At 42.1% G+C, this 19696-nt stretch overlaps 1 protein-coding gene and 1 non-coding gene across 4 annotated transcripts; both read left to right on the forward strand.

Annotated features, from left to right (window-relative positions):
• Positions 1-8061: 8061 nt before the first annotated feature.
• On the forward strand, positions 8062-8134 carry trnav-uac (transfer RNA valine (anticodon UAC)). The gene has a single exon. It is a non-coding gene; the product is annotated as a tRNA-Val (tRNA).
• Positions 8135-8800: 666 nt separating this feature from the next.
• Positions 8801-19478, forward strand: cstf2 (cleavage stimulation factor, 3' pre-RNA, subunit 2). Of its 3 annotated transcripts, none has more exons than XM_030368286.1 (14): positions 8801-9110; positions 9314-9392; positions 9610-9779; positions 10437-10579; positions 11017-11136; positions 11666-11779; positions 12004-12100; positions 12950-13009; positions 15461-15560; positions 15931-16127; positions 17777-17904; positions 18235-18309; positions 18528-18668; positions 19285-19478. In XM_030368286.1, the coding sequence occupies exons 1-13, from the start codon at positions 9029-9031 to the stop codon at positions 18648-18650; spliced, it is 1488 nt and encodes a 495-aa protein (XP_030224146.1). In that variant the 5' UTR covers positions 8801-9028; the 3' UTR covers positions 18651-18668; positions 19285-19478. The 3 variants fall into 3 exon arrangements, with proteins under 3 accessions (XP_030224146.1, XP_030224147.1, XP_030224148.1); XM_030368287.1 differs by having other exon boundaries at positions 10443-10579; XM_030368288.1 differs by lacking the exon at positions 12950-13009.
• The last annotated feature ends 218 nt before the right edge of the window (positions 19479-19696 follow it).

Genomic DNA, 19696 nt, shown 5'->3' on the forward strand with positions numbered 1-19696 from the left:
ACATATTCACATCCACATCCACATCCACAAAGGGCATAGACCTTTGTGGATGTATTAGCTTATTTTCCCATTAAAATATAATCCCCTAAAGTTTCATCAATATTAAGCAACACATCTCAAGTTGAGTTCTTCTGATATCAACGTATCAGAAGAAGGTGGGGAAGAACGTACAGGCGGACAGGTGTCATGTAGGCCAAGTTAACACAGGATACACTTTTTGCCATGTCACAGCCTTTTATATGTACATAATGAGTCCTTATTTTCAATCAAGCAACCAAATAAAGGGGGTCAAATCCATATTACACTTGGCAAGACATTGGCAAGACTTAAATAAATTACAATAATGGAACCACATAATTGAATACTGGACCTTATTACATATTTTCCTTTTCACAATCAGGTCATTTATAAGACTTTGACAATAAAAAACATTTACCGATAGGATGGGCCTCTTGTAGGCATCTTAAGTATGCCTAAATGTTGACGATGGGGTTTGACACAAAAACTATTCAGCTGGGACTCTAACACCTCTAACCACTAGAAGGATCCGGCCCCTTCCACTTACATGTCCATATTATAGAGAAAGTTGTTGTCTGTTTGACTGGTAAAAGAGTTCATCAAAGATTACACCACGGTGAACCACTCAGTGGTATGTGGCAGACCAGGGTCTTGCCGCGGTAAGATTTGCAAAAGGCGCCAACCACCTCTTTGAGAAGATGTTGATGAAACCTCCATCCCCAAGAATCGGTGCCTGAGGTATAGGCCCACCTGATATGGAAACACTTTCATGATATAAGGACTAAATAACACTATCTCTATATTTCTAATCATAAGATGCTTCAGCAATATCTTGGCGTTGCATTAAGTTGCTAATTTTATTTAGTGTAATATACAATATTATTCAAAAACAATATTGAATAATTTCCATGCAGCCCAGGCCTGAAGCCCAACTCAAATACTGTGAGCCTAGTTTGTTGCTTTTTACAGCACACACATATTTGTAGCATGACAAATGGATCAGTAGCCTTCATGTAAAAAGGGCGAATAACTATACTAATACATATATAACCATGTTCATTAGAGACTCAGTGCATTCTATTGATGTAAAGGATGCCTCTATATTGCTATAAATAAAGTTGAAAGATTTAATAAAAACAATCTACTTTCAGCTCAGCTGTAACACTTAATTGGCCACTATTTATACCTCTGGCATTATGTTCCTTTGAAACGAAAGCAAGCAGTCTTTTCACAAGTAAAACTAGTCAACTATGCCTAGCGACAACAGTACTATGAACTTTGTGTTATGAGTCATAACAACATTATTAATGAAGCCACAAACGTAGTAGAGGTGTAACCAAGCTACAGTCAAAATTAAAATAGAATTTCCAAGGGCTCAGATAAGCTTGTGTGCATATTTTTGTGTGTAAAAGAAAGAAAATTGGTACTGAAAAAAATATTAATAATTATTTTTAACGGACACATTCGATTTGTACAGCCTATTCCGTTTAACCAGGGACTAAGGATGATTAGAATCAGTTATTTGTCATAAAAGGATGGTGACATTACATCAGTGCTGTTTAGAGTGGAAAAAAGGCTGTAGAGGGTGCAAAGACAGACCGGTATCTTCCAGCATGGCTTCGTGTCCAGCCGGGGGAGGGCCTTACGCCATCTTATAGTGTTGGGCAGAGAAGGCCCCCAGTGGCTCTCCCCACAGCTCTGTGGTTGTATGAACCTGTTGCTGTGGTATAACTCCTCTGTTCTGCCACAGAGTCACGTACAGGAAGGCATGCCTCGCTTGGCGTCCAGCGGACTCATCTCCTGTGGGTATTTGGAAGCATTTGTGTGGAGAAGTATAGCCTCCTGATGAGGCGACTGTCTTGTGTCTCGCTCTCAATCAGCGCTCGGTTACTTAGGGTGTTTCAATTCATGACGAACAAGGAGCGCAGTTGTCTGCCAAATAAAACTAATGAAATGGCCAAGCAACCAAAACTGTTTTTATCCGGTATAGACTGAACAACGTTCTTATAAGGCTTTACTCCGATTAGAACATTGCAATGGTTAAGGACTTAGGATCAATGAACCAATCGCCCAACTTGCAAATTCTAAGTCACTTCTAAGTCATTCACTTAAAGCCATCAGCCATGATGAATGTTATTATAAGTGATTGTTTAGGCTAGTTATAGCTAATTATAGCACCAGGTCAGACAACAGTGTGAATAACCCACTGCTTGTATTGTAGCCTTTTATTGAAAAATAAAAGGGAAAATTAATAATTTTTTATGTCCAACAAACTAATGATTGTCTTGTGTAAAAGATGGTTAAATTTTTTTTGTTCTTATTTCTGCACAATTAAAACTCTATATTCAAGGTGAGCTTGATTGTCGTTTAAATATTTTTGTAAAATTATGACCTTAGAAAGTTTTCGTGAAAATCTTCAAGGTGGCCTCTTAGAGATGGGCCACTATGTATCACAATATAAAGAATTATCACAATATTATATAAGGAAAACCTAACACTCTTTCAATAAATAACAACAACATTAAACATAATATATTTTCAACTTTCATACTGTGATGGAATCAGAGGCATATACATTTACATTCACCTTTAAGGCATTTAGCAGACGCTTTTATCCAAAGTGACTTACAATAAGTACATTTGTCATAAGAAGTGAAACAATATATAGCTGTCAGTACAGTAAAGATGTTCATAGAACCAAGTGCAAGTTCTAACAATCGCTAGGCTAACCCATTCCCCCTGTACATCAATGATAGCAGCTACTGCAGACGCTACACAATTAAGTACTATGAATAAGTGCAATGTAGATTAAAATTAAATATATAAAATGATGTATCACAAGATAAAGGTTAATTTTGTGATACCATGGAAACCCACCCTATAGTGCTGTCTGTCCATGGTATTTGCCTTTACTGCACTTGTTTCGACAGGACTATTTGATTAACTCTTGGCCGCCGACACACATCAACTGTCCAGTCTAGACCGACTCGATTCGATTTTTGCCTACACTATGATCCCTTTGAGCCAAACCACTTCCGGAGGTGTCAGGATCACATTCTGATAGGACTTCATATTGTGTGGCCAGCATCTGGCCACAACGTGGACACATTAATGCAGCTGAATTCAAACCACAGCCAGAGTTCTCTTCTACCGTGGACGGGACGCGTCGAACAAACTGCATAGCCGAAACGCTTTGCAAATTGGAAAAACACAAGTACGGAAAACCCAAATGTAAAAAGACACAACTTAACGGCAAGCACCACAACACAAATGCTAAAGCCTCGACACACATGCAAAAGCCACTAAACAAAATGAAAAAGCCACGACATAATGGAAGCAAGCGTCGACTGATGTAGACAATGAAACGTGCAAGATATAATCGCCTGCAGAATTGTATTATACCTGTAGACTCATAGTATGGAATGGGGGCAAGAAAATAATTGACTTTTCGGCATCATACGAGAATTTGATGTTCTCGCCACACAAAGTGCAGAATGACGTTTCAGAATGCAGGCTGAACCTGTAAAAGGGAAAAAACTTCAACTGTCATAAAACTGGTTTCATCGTCCACATCTATTGACGATCACTTCTGTTATTCTGTTGTGGCTTTGGCATTTGACTTGTGGCTTTTGCATCTGTGTTGTGGCTTTTGCGTTTTCCTTTAATGTGCTTATGTTTTTTCAGTCCTTTTCGACCCATCTCAGACCCCGTACTGTACCCCGGCTGATGCCATCAAATCTCATGCACCAGAATATTCAACTCCACAGCAGGATACAGTTAGTCTCATATTCAATACTCATTGAATATTTGACATTCGCTGCCAGACACCATACACCATACACTAACCCACCCCGAAACAAGACATTATTGTAGTAAGGCCACAACCTATATTGAATGTCTTTTAAATACAAACATGTCTCCATTCCAGGCAGCCCTTTTCCCCCTATCAGCTTTAATCATCCCTGCTTTGCCTGTCTGGCGAAAGACTTGACACTTTAAATGAAAAATAACAGAATAGCTGTTCCTTAACCAAGCCAACACCATTTTATTGCAAAGTATTCTTGATATTGAGTGATTCACGAGAGAGTTTGTGTTTAAAGTGGTAGCTCATGACAACATGTCTGCATACAAAATGTATGTTTAAATGACTGTAACCAATGTATTTGAGAGAACTGGTGAGCATGGGACACTTAAAAGTCGAACAGATTGCAATACGAGCATTAGCAATTTGCAAAAGACACTGTTTAACATCAACCCCAAACCCCAGAGTTGACTGGTCAAAGCCCCTGGGAAGAATGCCTTTGCTTCATTCCAGTTTTGGAAAGGTAGGCGGATGGATTGCTGGAACATATATGAACATCTACAGATTCATAGATGGGATTATTGTATGGCTCTCTACCAGTTCTAGACAGCGAATCACATTAGAACTCCAATAAGAGCTCTTCTTCCAACTGCTTTGTTTGTATAATGTGCGCCAATACCTAAACCATTTAACAAACAATAGAATAAATGAACATAATGAAAATAACAACTAATGTTCAAGCCCCCTCCGCGCATCTTATCCTAGATTTGTAAATATGTATCTAACTGTTGAAGTGTTCAGTGTGGAATGATATTCTTATTGTTGGGGATTGCTGCACAATATAAATTGTAATTTAAGATTGTTGTGGGTTTCAATGCATTGTAATAATGAAGGGCAACAACAGATATCTTTCAGAAAATATTTTAAAAGAAAATAGTCTGAAAGAAGCTACTAGGTTAGTAGAAAAAACTTCCTTTAATTAATAATAAAAGCAGGGCTCAAGTCTCGTTCAACTTGTGTCCTTTGTGGAAATGCCTGACAGATAAAGTGGTGAAACCGTACCTGATATTTAGTTTCACGTCAAAAGAAAGCCTTGCACTCGTAACAGTATTTCATTATGTAATTTAGGACTTTGAATTTAGGGTCTTTATAAATGGATGAACCACGTGGACTAGGATGAAGAATCAGCCTTATGAAGTAGAAATCTAAAATCCACATATGCAATGCTAAAGATGGCTACACCTCAAATATCTGTAGGTAATATTGTTGTTAGCATTACTACATAATCTATTGCATCAACAATCATCTATAGCCTTGTTATTTGTACATTAGAGTTGATATTACTTTGCACCAATTTTATTTTTTCGTACAAAAGTTCCAAGTTCCACAGATACCATTTCATCCATCACTCCTTCCAAAGGTGTCAGTGGTCCCAATGCTACTAATTAATAATACTACCAGGCTGAATTCTATTTTTAAGATGGTGATCAGTTAAGTTGTTCTTTATGATTCATAAACCCTTTCCCATATATTTGATGTTTTCTATCGTTTATATAGAAACATATTGCTGTCATGCTATTTTCATTATGGCAGATGAAAAACTAGCATTTGCTTGGGAAAATCATAAATTAAATAAAACCTGGCTCTTCTTTTTTTCCTTGACCAGACCACCTGTAAATTCAGTGCAGAAAGCCTGGGGTCATCAAGGTCAGGTTACAGCCTAACTTTGTAAGCATCAGTAAGAAGATTGTTGCAGCAAAGATATGTTGGCGCAATATACTGAGAAATCGCAGCCCCACTACCAACAGAAGGAAATGTTTGCCTTAGCTGCCCGGAAAGGAAGTGTAAAGCCCCTTTTACACATAGTACCAGGTAAATTACTGGGATAATATTGGAGGCACTGTTAGTGATTTACAATGTTCACACATGCAGCTTCATTCAGGAACATTTCTGTCTTGTGCCCATGGCCTAGCAATGCAGGAATACGGGCCAAGAGACAGTCTGGAATATGGTGGTAATGAAACACTGAGAAGAGCTCCCTTATTTGGGGACCTGTCCTGTTTCCAAAAAAGAGCTTGTTTGCAAACGGAAATAATAAGAACAAGAAGCTGTATTGCTATTACTATCAGATCACCGGATAAGCATTGGCACCTCGCCAATTTCATGTACGTCCTCAGCGGAGTCTTGCTATTGGTTTGCTTGCTCTAAGCGAAAGACTGTACAGACAGTGATCCGGAAATGTTACCACCTCCTGAGCAGGCATATTGCTGGAGCAGATTTTCTGGAATATTATATCCAATCCACGCATGGCCCCATACAGGCACTCTTCCGGAACATTGCAGGGTAAGACCACATGTGTGAAAGCGGTGAGTGAACTCACATTTGCACACTATAAGATTTTAAAAGATAAGTCTTGGGTACACTAACTCCTCTTGAGTGTTGTATGTTGCACTCGATCTACAGGCTCTATAAATATTTGTTTGCAGCGTTCTCCCGGTCAGTAAACTTTTGAAAATACATTGATGAAAATGTTATAGACTTAGTCTTTTACAATTCTCATTACTCTTTTTGGCAGTCTGCATTGAGGCTTTAGTATTTAGGAAAACATAATAAATCCTCACAGAAAACCGGCAGCTGGCAATAATGTTTAAATTGGCTATAGATTATTAACATTTGGTAAATTTGTTTCCAATCAAGTCATTTATTGTTTGGTAAAGCCATTTCCGCTGCATGAGCAATGAGCATTCTCTGAATGTAGAAAATAGAATGTGTTAGGTTTCAAAAAGAGTTAAACAACAAATAGGCTAATTATCAGACAATAACAAACATATTTGTCTAGCAGATTTTTTTTCAAATTAATGCAGGAATCAGTTTTGGGTCAATTGTTTTCTTCACAAAATAAACGATATTAGACAAAACATGGCAAACGACCAAGAGGAATTATACAAGCTAGAAATGACAAAAAAAGGTGTCCCAGCCTGAGCATTGAACCCTCCGAGCCCAAGGCCATGCTGACTTTGCAGTGGCCCAAAACAGATTTTGTTTTGGGGTGGCTGCATGATGAAGATCTACATTTTGTCTATAAGCACAGTGGAAAGCACACGTCACATGGACCTTCACACCATGTGGATTGGCTCTTTTCAAATAATTTCTGATACTTTTGCATGTGGACATCTGATCGGACATCTGTTCATGCCAGAGATCGAAGCTGAACAACAGAAATCTGAATAGAGTATTGCACTGTAATGTGTAATGTGGTGCTGACAGACTCCTGTGATAATAGTACTACCCAGATCTTTACTTTGACCTCCAACCACCACAAACAAAAGAATCCAACCCCAAGCAATTACTTGGTCCAAAATAACCAATTCTCCTACTAATAGCCAAGCCTTAACCTAACCATTTATAAACCTCAAAATTCGTGGATTTCAACCGTAATTCGGAAAATCTCACAAGTAGTATTGGCCCTAACAGCAGGTAGAGGTACCCGTCTCCCCCCAGAATGGAGGATTTAGGAATAGACGGTTCAGATACGTATAAACACCACCCCTTTATAAAAATGCTTTGCAGTAAATCATAACCAAACATATCGATTTTATCATTGATTGACTTTGTGATTTCAAGTGGGTCTTTGATTTCTGTATGCCAAAATAGTGGAAGTTCAAACTAAATTGACCTCAGAGTATGTAGGCCTACAGGACACGCTGTAGTCTAGCGTGTACATCTTTGTTATACAAAACACGTCTGCTTCAGTACTCTCTGCAGACGGTAACTTGTTGTTCTGCAATAAATACCTTGTCATAACCAGCAAACAAAAAACTCCAGCACTTTTATTTGACTTCTGCCTTGTGTCGTGAGTCGGTTAACCCAACTGTTAATGCGTGGTCAAGGGCTGCCAAACCGAGAAATCATAGCGAAAACAGCATCCCCTCTGCGGCCTCAGTCGAGCACCACCCTGTCCTGCCCAGCACAGCCCAGCCTCTGACCTAATGTTATCCTTAGGGATTTAATAAAACTCTCAAGAAGAAGAAGAAGGAATTAACCTCTTCAAGGAAAACCGAAAACTTGATTTGGGTCCACATGCAAGTTATGTAGCGCGGTTGCACAAAAAAAAAACCGCGACTCCACCCTATTCGGTCCGTAATGGCCGTACACTGTCCGGTACCTCGTAACGTAACGCGGCTCCGCACGGATGAACATGCTGCCTTCATAAACACTTCAAACACTAGCATAGGACAACTGGTTCCATAGTGTAGTGGTTATCACGTCTGCTTTACACGCAGAAGGTCCTGGGTTCGAGCCCCAGTGGAACCATTGATTTTAGTTCATTGAGTTTTCCCGGTGAACATTAATTCTAATATGCCATTACACGTTTGCTAAAACGATGATATTGTTTATGATTAAAACATGTAGGCTTTGTTTGGCAATAGCCGGTTTATTACGTTAACTTATAACTAAACTATAGCTTTATTGTCCCGACGCAGAGAAGCGTTAACTTATCGTGTAATATCGTGAGCACGACGTTATCGTAATGAACTTACATTGTTTTATAATATAACGATTCAACATGCATGTAGTTAGTTACTGTAAAATGAACACTAAGGTAACAACATCTTGTACAAGTAATACAGGATAGGAATACTGCAGCGTGTGTGTGTAAAAAATACACTCCATGGATAGGACTTTAATAAACTCACCTTGTGTCTGTACCTAATTCACGTAGCTAGCAAGAAATGTGATTCATTTTGCCAATTAAAACACAAATAACTTACCTATTCAGTTGTTTTGTCACATGTCGAGGTCTCAGTTGTAGACACGTCTTGTGCCGTTCAATGTGAGGAGTACAGGCAATTAAACCTGACTAGTTTGAAAAGTATTGATGTAGTTTAACGTTACAGTTTTTATTATAGGAAGTCCGCAGGATTTATGGGTCAACCGAGGGAAACAGCGCCACCTTGTGACGCATTCGACTTCATAACCACGTTGCCCTGTCCACATTGTGCAATGCAAAGGCACTGTTCTAATGTAACTCAACATTGAAACGTATTGTTTTGGTGGTCATTCACTGATGGATTAGCAGTATAGATTTATAGCTGTGTATTGCGTTTTGAGTTTTTCTCAGCGTCCATTGTCGACAAACGTGAAAACGGAAATTGATTTGATTTGCATTCTTCCCTTCCTTGTGTTGCACTTGTTTTTGTCCCCAAAATGGCGAATCTAGCGGCTGCAGTTGCCGCCGCGGCGGCGAACAGAGACCCAGCCGTCGACCGGTCACTGCGTTCAGTGTTTGGTGAGTTTCTTTATGTAGCTTGGCTAATTATGCAGTCATTATCATTTTAACAAACTAAGTATTTCGCCAAGGGACAGGCGTATTGCTGCTAGTGAGCATGCTAACGTTGTGCTGCTAGCTAACCTAGGTAACGAGGTAAAGAGTGATGGAGTTAACCAACAAGCATGATGAACTACAAATATAACGTTACACATTTTTTGTAGTGGGGAATATTCCGTATGAAGCTACGGAGGAGCAGCTTAAAGACATCTTCTCCGAAGTGGGACTTGTTGTCAGTTTTAGGTGAGTAATACAAAGTTGTATGTCTTCAGTTCCTGTTCACCTTAAAAGTGTGTGTGTGTGTGTGTGTGTGTGTGTGTGTGTGTGTGTGTGTGTGTGTGTGTGTGTGTGTGTGTGTGTGTGTGTGTGTGTGTTAAACTGCTGTTTCGTGTGATCTGGCCCTTGTGAGGTGTACGTTTCCTTGTGAGGAAGAAGTAACCTAAACTCTCTGTTGCTCTAGATTGGTGTACGACAGGGAAACGGGAAAGCCCAAGGGATATGGCTTTTGTGAGTATCAGGACCAGGAGACGGCTCTCAGTGCCATGCGGAACCTCAACGGGCGAGAGTTCAGTGGCCGGGCTCTCCGTGTTGACAACGCTGCCAGTGAAAAAAACAAAGAGGAGCTCAAAAGTAAGCATCAACAGTTTGTGCTGCCCATTCATCTCCCTTCGTTACAACTGCCATGAATGGCTTGTATGTCATGTAAGTTGTGGTGCCGTCTTGATTCCCATGTCGGGCAAAATTGTGATTTGAAACCCCTGTTTCTAATTCAAGGGGTTTGAGCTTTAAATAAAGGGGTTTTCGTAAAGGGTTCTAGGGAGGAGCGGTGATGTTATCCAAATGGTAAGTACCAAAGGCAGCTTTGTGATACTATTTTTGTATCGTCGTTGTGGATGAGCAATATAATGAGCGATGTGGTATATGAGAGGAGCCAGGCATTATACTATGAGTGTACAGAAAGCATAACTCTTTCTTCACACAAGCGAAACTCGCTCTCCGGCACCGCCATAAGGATCAACCGCTGCCCAGACAGAGATCCACACACACCTCGTCACAAAAAGAATGTTACCTTCGTTCAGAGCAGAGTGGAACCTTCACAAAGTAGTTTGTCGGAGACAAAAGTCAAAACCTTTGACTTTTTTCCAAGTTTTATTTAAATGAATATCTTGATCACCTGGCTTATGTTCGAGTTCATGGACTTATTACCACGTTTAAGAAGAGGATTAAAACGTTTTGGGATTTGCATTCTATCTTAGCTTACCGGGACTTTGTCTTTTTTCCCTCCATGCTTAGGTTTGGGCACCGGTGCACCCGTCATCGAGTCCCCGTATGGGGACAATGTACGGTGTGACGAGGCCCCAGAGTCAATCAGCAGGGCGGTGGCCAGTCTGCCCCCAGAGCAGATGTTTGAGCTCATGAAACAAATGAAGGTGCGCTTGTTTCATGTTGTGATAAGGGATGGGCGAAAATAGCAAATGTTGAATTATTGCATGTTTCACATCTGACATCAGATGCCCTTTATTTATTTTTAGACCTCTGCTTTTAGTAAGCTGATGCAATGTTTTTCTTTTTTACAGTAATCACTTCATACACTCTGTAAATATCCCAGTTGACGAGGATATTCAGAGATCTAAAATGTGTGTGGCTGTATACCTCCTTAGTCAATTCATCGTTTAATTAGTTAATAGACCGTATGAGACTATTTTTGTCATTTAGTAGTGTTAAAGTCATAAAGCTGACTTGATGGATTTAAGACCTGGTCTCAGCCCAAAGCCTTACTGATAGTTTTATGTGATTCTAAATACAATTGCATGTCCATTGGGCGTTAACGTTTGATCCTGCCCTCTAAACATCTACTATTTTCCAGCTTTGTGTCCAAAACAGTCCCCAAGAGGCGAGGAACATGCTGCTGCAGAACCCACAGCTGGCCTACGCTTTGCTGCAGGCCCAGGTGGTCATGAGGATCGTGGATCCAGAAATCGCTTTGGTGAGAGGAACGGTCCTCCTCGAGCTCTGTTGCTTTACTGATGCAGTGTTAAATCAAAAGCTTTGTTATTAGGGAGTCTTTGTTCACATCAAGCCCCTGCCTTAGTGCTCAATTGGGATTAATTGCTCATAAAAAAAAAAAAAGTTTGGTTTTTCATGTCATATTTTGAATCTATATCCACCAGTGTGAAGATAGCCACACCTTGTCAACACTTCTTCATATCGACTTGTACATTTAACAGTAAACACTGACTTCATTGGCCGCAGTGTTGACTTCCATGCGGATGCAACAGATTTTGTTATTGTTATTTTGCGCCTGCGGGTCAGTTTGGACTGTGACCAGTTCACACTGCCATCAGGTGAGCAGCCCAACATTCACCCAGAGCAATGCATCAAATCGAGCTCTAAGGCTTGCAGTGTGAACAAGGCCATGGTGTTCTAACTCGGTGCGCTGTCCTAATGCAGCAGTAAATAGATCCCATAGCGGAGGAGGACCTCTTGTTTTGACCTGGTGACCATTGTTCCTACAGAAAATGCTCCACCGGCAGAATACAGTCGCACCTTTGATCACCAACCAGGGACCTTCAGCATCCATTCCTCCTTCAGCCCAGGTGGCCGCCCCGGTGCCCCAGCCACAGCCCATGGTGACGCCTCACTCTTTCACATCCTCTAGCCCTACCTCCTCCTTCCCTCGCTCTTCCGAGGGAGTGGTTAGCTTGAGGTTCTGTCTTTCGTTCTCTCTTTCATGCTTTTTTTAACGTATTTTCTTTCGTCTTTCGTTCCTTCTTGCAAATGACGGCTGATAATGATTTTCATTTTCTCATACTTAACAATTGCTAATAACTCCATTGGGTTTTTCATTCCTCAGCAAACGGGCATGCATGTGAACGGAGCCCCTCAGATGATGCAGCCTCCCCCCATGGTCCAGGGGCAAGCCCCGTTACCCGGACCCGTGGGCCCACCAGGTAACCCCTGCGCCGTACTCCATGAATTGGTTATTGAGGATTTATGTTTGAGTATATTCTTGTTATTAACTTTTTAACTATTTAAGCCTTATTAGTTGTCATGTCGTACCGGCCTAGGTTAATAATTGAAAGAACCAGCTTTATAACTTCATATAGCAGTGAGTTCGTCTTCACTCTTGGGGTTGAGAAATAATGGAAATAATAAAAGTAAAAAAATTATCATTGATTCATGAGCTGAGTTATGGGAAAAATCAACCGAAGAGTAAGGCCTCTTCCTTATTTTAACTTATTTTTGGAAAATGGTTGCTGTAGAAGTTGACACAACTGTTTTAATAGTTATTCATTTTTTAATTTTTGATTTATTTAAATTAAACGATCATCGGCCATTAATAGACCCGGAATTAGCTGAGCATGTCTTTTCCTGTTTGGATTTTTTTTTTATTTAAGCGTTGGAAGTCGTCTCTGTCTGCCAGCATGCTTTGTGCTTGTCCAAGCTGCGTTGCATCACTAGGTGGCAACATAGCATTGTGTCTGTGGTGTCTTTGTTAAGTATAACTAAATCTTCACAACCATTTAACCCTTCACTATAACATTGTATCCATGCCTTTTTTTCTCCACTGACCAAATTGTTTTGGAGGGTTCAGTTCCCTGGGTTGAATGACTTTATGGCTTCTAAACTGTGACGAACGACTCTATATCCCATTCAACAAAGTTTCCCCCTTGCTGAGTGTGAGAGTGCATGTCTAAAGTGTGTGTTTAAAGTGGCGTTCTCTTCGCTGAGTCTCTTGTCTGCTGCTCTCTTCTCTGAGTGTCTTGTCTGCTGTTCTCTTTGCTTTAACGCTGGCTCAGGGAACCTCCAGCATTCTCCCACAGGAGCTTCTGTTCAGGCCGCTACCGAGCGGTCCCAAGGTACTAACCCCAACCCCCCTAGCTGCCGTCTCCCCCACTGCAGCGTAGGCTTGGGCGGTATCTATAACCTCATACCTTCATACCTCCCGGTCATTACATCCAGGGTATAGGTTATGTGTGTATTATTAACACGATAATAATAAAAAACCGGCAAAGGTGAGTTGGGGACTGAAGTGATCAGCATGTGTGATATTGTCTAGCCAATAATGCTGTGTCTAATTAAATTAGCCTACTTAGACAGGTCTTGCCTGAAAATCTGTTTAACCTATATTAGTCTATTTTAAACAGTTTAACCTGTACTTTATAAAAATGCTCGTTGTGGTTGTAACAGTTGCGTTACAACCACAACGGAGCTAAATTGGCCCCAGCAGTTATTTACCCACTTTTTACTGCTGTTGAATGTAATATTCATATTTAGAATCTTGAATCGTATCAGGGTTATTGCACTTTAGCTAGGCTGTTGTTCAGTGCAGAGTGCTTGGTAATTCGCCTTTCTGTAGAAATATTGACCAAAGGATGGCCCTAAAGAGAGGGGTGCTGTCAATCGACGGCTTCAGATGTATTCATAAGATGTTGGACAACAGTTGCATTAACAGTCACATTACAAATAGGAGTGTCTTTGTATTTTTGACGGTATTTCTAAATACCCTGGAATACCATGGTACCGCACACACCTTCTCGAGAGCAATAAAGGTGATTGTTTTTCTACGTTTTTTTTTTTGATTGAGCCCTCCTATATACACATGGTTGCATTCATCTCAACAAAAGGCTTTGTCTATTTAACCTTTTAAAACTTCCTGCAAAACCTTTATTTTTTTTTTTTTTCTTTTAATCTGTGAAAGAAATTGGCAGGTGTGTTGGTGTAATGGCGGAAATGAAATGAAGCCGATGACTGTGTGATTCTCAGGTTAATGATCACAGGGTTGGGCCGGTTGGCAGTTTTTCCACACGGCTGTTTTCGGTTCCCATGTCAACTGATTCGTTTTACCTCTTCTATTCCACCTATCTCAAGCAGCAATCGTTTAGAGTTGAAGTGATTCAGAAAGACAACAAACCGCATACAGTGTCAACAATACGTGACAATGAACACGATAACGCACATTTTATTGCGCTCTATATTTCTTTGTATCGTTAAACCATATAATTATCAGATGATGGCTTTCCATGGCAAAGGCTATGCAACGTCTTTTTTTATTTTTATTATAGCTCCTCCTATAATATCGCACTACCACCGTTAAAATCCATATGTCTCATTATGTGCATGCAATCATTCTTTCATCACCATCAAATTAATGTTATTACATTTTCAGATGAGTATAGCTGTGTATCTACTTGCACTGTCTTCATGTGTGGCTTGTCTGGGTAACACAAGCTGGTAAGGCCAAACATGTTTTAACATTTTCTAAAGGTGAGAATCAATTAACCTCTCGTGTTCTGGAATCAACGAGTGTGTCTATGGAGGAGGAAAAAAAACTACAAAGGTAGAAATCAATCCCAGCCATGTTCTCTTTCTTCAAAGTACTTGATCTCAGGCGGTGCAGTGCTCTATTGAGTATGATTGATCCCTCAGCATTGTTTTTGTTTCAAGAGTTACTCCAACTGTCCATTTACTTGAATCACCGAAATATGGTCTGCTGCCGTGTGTGTGTGTGTGTGTGTGTGTGTGTGTGTGTGTGTGTGTGTGTGGTTTTAATGGTTGGATCAGATGTTGTTTCCACTATGTTCCTATAGTCCTGACTGTAGCCTTTAATGAGATTAGGGCAGAACAAATCAATATGTTGGATCTGAAGTCCCCAGTGAAACCATCAAAAGCCACAATGTTATCCACAGAATCGTCTGTCTTGTGGTCGAAAAATAACCTTAACTTTGGTGCTGTGGACATATAAATAAAAGAACATTCAACTTCTTGCTGTGGTTGGATAGCTTTTAATCATACGATGGCATTCAACCAATCGTCATATTTGGTAGAGGTACCCCAGCATATTTTATTTGCAGAATATATGGATGACGGGATTTTATTGGTAACTTTATCAAATCACAATCTGTCAGCATTGACTAGAGATATGTCAAGGTGATTTGTATCATCGAGCTAGATGAAATGTAACACATTGTGACTTGTTTCTTAAAATGAATAAGTTCAACATGAACAACACAAAATAAGGCTGCATTGTACAAAAGCTGTATCAGCGGGACCAAGTTGTTTCCTATTACAGTAAGTATGTTCAAGGTGTAACCACTATACTAACCACTATGTAGCTTAGATAATAGTCTGTCATCAAGCCTACTCATTTAATGCTCTTAAAAGTTCCAGTGACAGAAGTGAACGCCAACTTTGTTTGTTTGGCTCTCTGACCGTCTAAGATGCTTCTACATGGCCATGCTTTGTGTGTGAGAGAGAGAGAGAGAGAGACGCACTCACTTGTAAATCTATCCTGGCGTCTCCCCCTCCAGGGCCAGGTGGGCTGCCCCCCCGAGGCCTGCTTGGAGACGGGCCTAACGACCCCCGGGGCGGCTCTCTTCTGTCTGTCACAGGAGAGGTCATCGAGCCCGCGTAAGACTCCGCCTCCTCGTCAGCGCAACATGACCACACAGATCCCCAGCCTCTCCCTTCCTGCCTTGAAGTCTGATTAAAAAAAAACATCAGAGGTTTGCCCTCGGTGGTTGAAACAAGGGCATTGGCATTCAGCTCACATCCCGCACGCACATCGTCCCAGTTGCACATGAATAAATAAGACCAAATAAGTTACTTGAAGTGATGCGAGGGTCTAAACCAGTGGGGGTTTCATTCATTCGATCCAGACGGCAGTAGATTTATTCCACTCAACGACTGATGCGGCAGTCATGTTATCAGTTGATGTTCTGGAGACGGTCCCTGACATTCATTCCCCCCCCCCCCCCCCCCCCCCCCTTGTGTCTTGCAGTGGTTACATGGGGCCGCCGCCACCCCACCAGGCGCCACCAATGCACATGGGCCAAATGGGCAGTGGCCCGCCGCCAGACATGAGAGGGCCCCCCCACGATATGAGAGGCCCACCCATGGGGGAGCAGAGGAACATGATGGGGGACCCCAGAGGACCGCCCATGATGGAGCCCCGGGGACCACCGATAGAGAGCCGAGGTAGCTACGGTCAGCCTGGTTGTGAGACGCCAGCTCCTGTGTTTGTTTCAGACCCTCTCTCTAGAGTCCCAGGTCAAGGGACTGGCCTTTTGCCCCTAAGCAGGTTGATTTGGAGCCATGCTTTGACATACTGTGCTCGCAGCCGATCAGGTTAACGTAACGATCGTTCCCAACGGAGTAAGTTGATGGAGCTTTTTCCTTATCCGGTAGGAAAAGCAGCGAATACGGCTGGCTTTCCTTCCACTGATTTATAAATAAGTCCAGCAGTGCACATTTAGGTTTAACTGTTTGTTTAACCATTTCTGCTAAAAACTGATTCTATGGCTGCATTGATACGATGACGAAGTCCTCCCAAAACCTTTCAAAACCAGGGCTACCCTTTACTGGAATTTATTTTTCAATGCACACCAACCACTCAAACTATAAGAAATACTTGCAAAGACACCTGCACACAACAAATGTAGTTCGATCAGTGTGGTGGCCACTGTCCCCTTCCCCTTCAGCCTATTATCAGGCATCGCTGATAAGTTTTGTTATCTAGGTAGATAAATAGCTGCAGGATTGTGCTTAGGCTGTCTGACATTTTATGTTGGATTATCTCCTTTCATTCGTCATTCATTACCTGGGCTGAAGGGCGGAATGTAATGGGGTTGTTTCTTCTTTTTTTCCCACATGTGACACGTGTATATATTTGTCTAGGCTTGTATGCGTCTTAGGGCACTTGTTCACGTTTTTTAATGACTGTAGCGACATGTGTCCGCCCTGAGGAAATACGCTTCTGCCAGCCTTTTTCTCAGAGCGCGCCACCTTTTCTGTGTGACCGCTCCCAACAATCTCGACTTCCGAGTAAGGTACTGGTGTGGTCCCCGCCACTCCTTTCAAGGCAACCCATAATATAGACGACCGGGTGGGCTCGGTACCCTTGTAAACAGGAATAATGGAGGATATGTCCGATGTAGATCATAAAGAAGGACACGACGCCGCCTGTCGTACAGCGACGGTTAAAGTGGTGTTTTTATGTTGTCATAGGAACAAAACCTGGGTGACGGGGAGATCTCAATCTCCCCGTCACTCTTCGGCGCCCTGCCAGTCCTTTTCTGCCAGAGAAAGATTTTCTGTGGACACAAGTCCTCAATGAGCAGATCATGCACGGCACCTGGTCTGTGGCCTCTACTGCCTCCTCCCCCGCCACCTCCATCAGAGGAATGCCTCCCTCGGGCCGTCCTGTACGCCCGCTGTCATGTCACCGTCTCACCCTCCGTTGGTATTTGAAGTCTTTGTCACTGCTTCTCATTTCGGAAATTGGCTTAACTTTGGCTTGGGTTCATTGCGTTCAGGTCTAATCCACCCAATTGGCTGTGGTTTCCATCAAGCACTCTGTGGTTTCCCGGAATGTTCCAGAAACATGACCTCCGATGCCATAGTAGTATAACTATTATAGAAATTCCATCCCCTTTTTTGTTTGTGTTTGTGTACGTGCGTCTGTCCAACCTAAGCATGGAATCCGCACACTCAATCATGCCTGTCATTTCCCCTGCAGCGAAGTGTGACACAACAAGGGGTGGCATTTTACTCGGGCATCATAGTTAAGGGCCCTCAGCATCCGGGTCCTGTTCTGAGCCCCACCATAACCGGGGTCCTTGTTTCAGGTCGTGACCCCAGAGCCATGGACGCCCGCGGGCCTGCGGCGGGGCAGAGAGTTCCCATCGCTGGAGGGGGAATGCAGGGGCAAGGACAACACAACATGGCTGCCAATGTGCCGCCACCTGCAAGACCGGTAAAGGAACTACTAGTGTCCATTGTTATGCTTGTCAAATTGTTGTGTTATCCGCGGATGATCTGTCTGGCGTCCCTCAATGATTTATGCTCGGAGCTAAAAATATATAGTAGCCTTCCCTTTTGCAACAGTTTCAGTATTATGAAACAAAGACGACGGGATGGCCACAAATTTCGGCCTCAAAACCATTTTCTCCAACATTGATTGCAGAATAATATTTCAATTCAGCAGCAACAGAGGGCCTTTCACATATCTAGGCTCCACTTCGAGAAGAATCATAGAGCAGATGCCGCTAGCTGATGCTCATGTTTTTATCTTGCCTTGCTCAAGGGTCCTGGCGTCCCACAGTCTGGAGGAGGCTTCAGCCCGAGCCAAAGCCAGGTCTCCTCACAAGACCAGGAGAAGGTGGGCCTCACTGCTCTCTCCCCCGTCCTAACTCGACTACCAAAACATGGTCACAATAATGTTCTGTCAATACTCCTATTTTTGGATTCATAGAAATGCTGATGAACAAATGGTTAAATTTGCTCATTACAAAATTGCACGTGGCCTATGTCACGTCCCGTTAGCAACTGTGTTCTCATTTGGTTCTGCTGTTTTTTTTTCTCCTCTCCCTCCTGCAGGCCGCCTTGATCATGCAAGTGCTCCAGCTCACCCCTGAACAGATCGCCATGCTGCCCCCGGAGCAGAGACAGAGCATTCTCATCCTCAAAGAGCAGATCCAGAAGACAGCTGGAGCCCCTTGACCTCCTCCGCTGCACACGGTAGGCCTCGGCACACTGCATGTTGGGGCTCTGCCTGTTGTACTTGAAGCGAGACGGGAGTTTTTCTGTTAGGGCTGTTGAACTGTTTTGTGGGCTGATCAATAGCAAGGTAAGGTAAAGGAATGTATGTTTGGTAGAGTAGCCAAGTGCACACTGTGCTGGTTGAATCCCGATGCAGGGCTTCGATTCGGTCTCAAACCTGCCTTTCGATTCGGTCTCAAACCTCGCACTTTGTCAGTGCGAACAAAGTTCGCACTGACAAAGTGCGAGGTTTGAGACAAAGTGCTGTGAGTATATTGGGACCTTTACCAAGCTCATATTTCCCTTAGTGATACCCGTCATTGCTCCTCTACATGTGTACCAATGGGTACTCCCTCTGATCTCATGCCCTGCCTCAGCCGGTCTTTAATGTAGCCTTAACGCTGTGTTACTCATACTTCTGTCTCGTCTCGTTACATATTACATCGTTACATACTTTTCTTTTATTTCTCAGGCTTCTTAAAAAAGGTGTCGTCTCTGTGTCATTGTGATGTTTAACCGGTCTGAAGACGGTTGCTTATGCCAGATCGGCTGCATTTTATAGGTTTTTTTTTGTTTGGGTCCTTTGAATTTATAGGGTTTTTTTGGAGCCAGGACGGAGATTTGGCAGTTTGTGGACTATGACACGTGGGACGGCTGAACAAGTTGGCACTATCCTGCCATGGTCACTCTTTTCAAGTCCTATTTTTCGCCTCTTCAATGCTGTATAAACTTTGTTTTAATTTCTGTTCATTAATAAAAACTGAAAAATAAACTTGATCCTAAACTGTCTTTTGTATTGGTATGAATCAAATAGATTGTTTAATTACCATTTTATTACTTTCACCACAAAGTGTGATGGTGGTTCCAGGCAGTGTGTGTGTGTGACAATGACGCCATTGCTGCGTGACAGCTCGTAAGCACTTTGGACCGGTTTCGTTATCGCACAAGGAAATCCCTGTGATTGAGCAGAAATATAATAAGCCATTGTTTCTTTGAGAAAGGTGGGG

This window comes from Gadus morhua, chromosome 10 (genome assembly GCF_902167405.1).
Source record: "Gadus morhua chromosome 10, gadMor3.0, whole genome shotgun sequence".
Classification (NCBI taxonomy): domain Eukaryota; kingdom Metazoa; phylum Chordata; class Actinopteri; order Gadiformes; family Gadidae; genus Gadus; species Gadus morhua.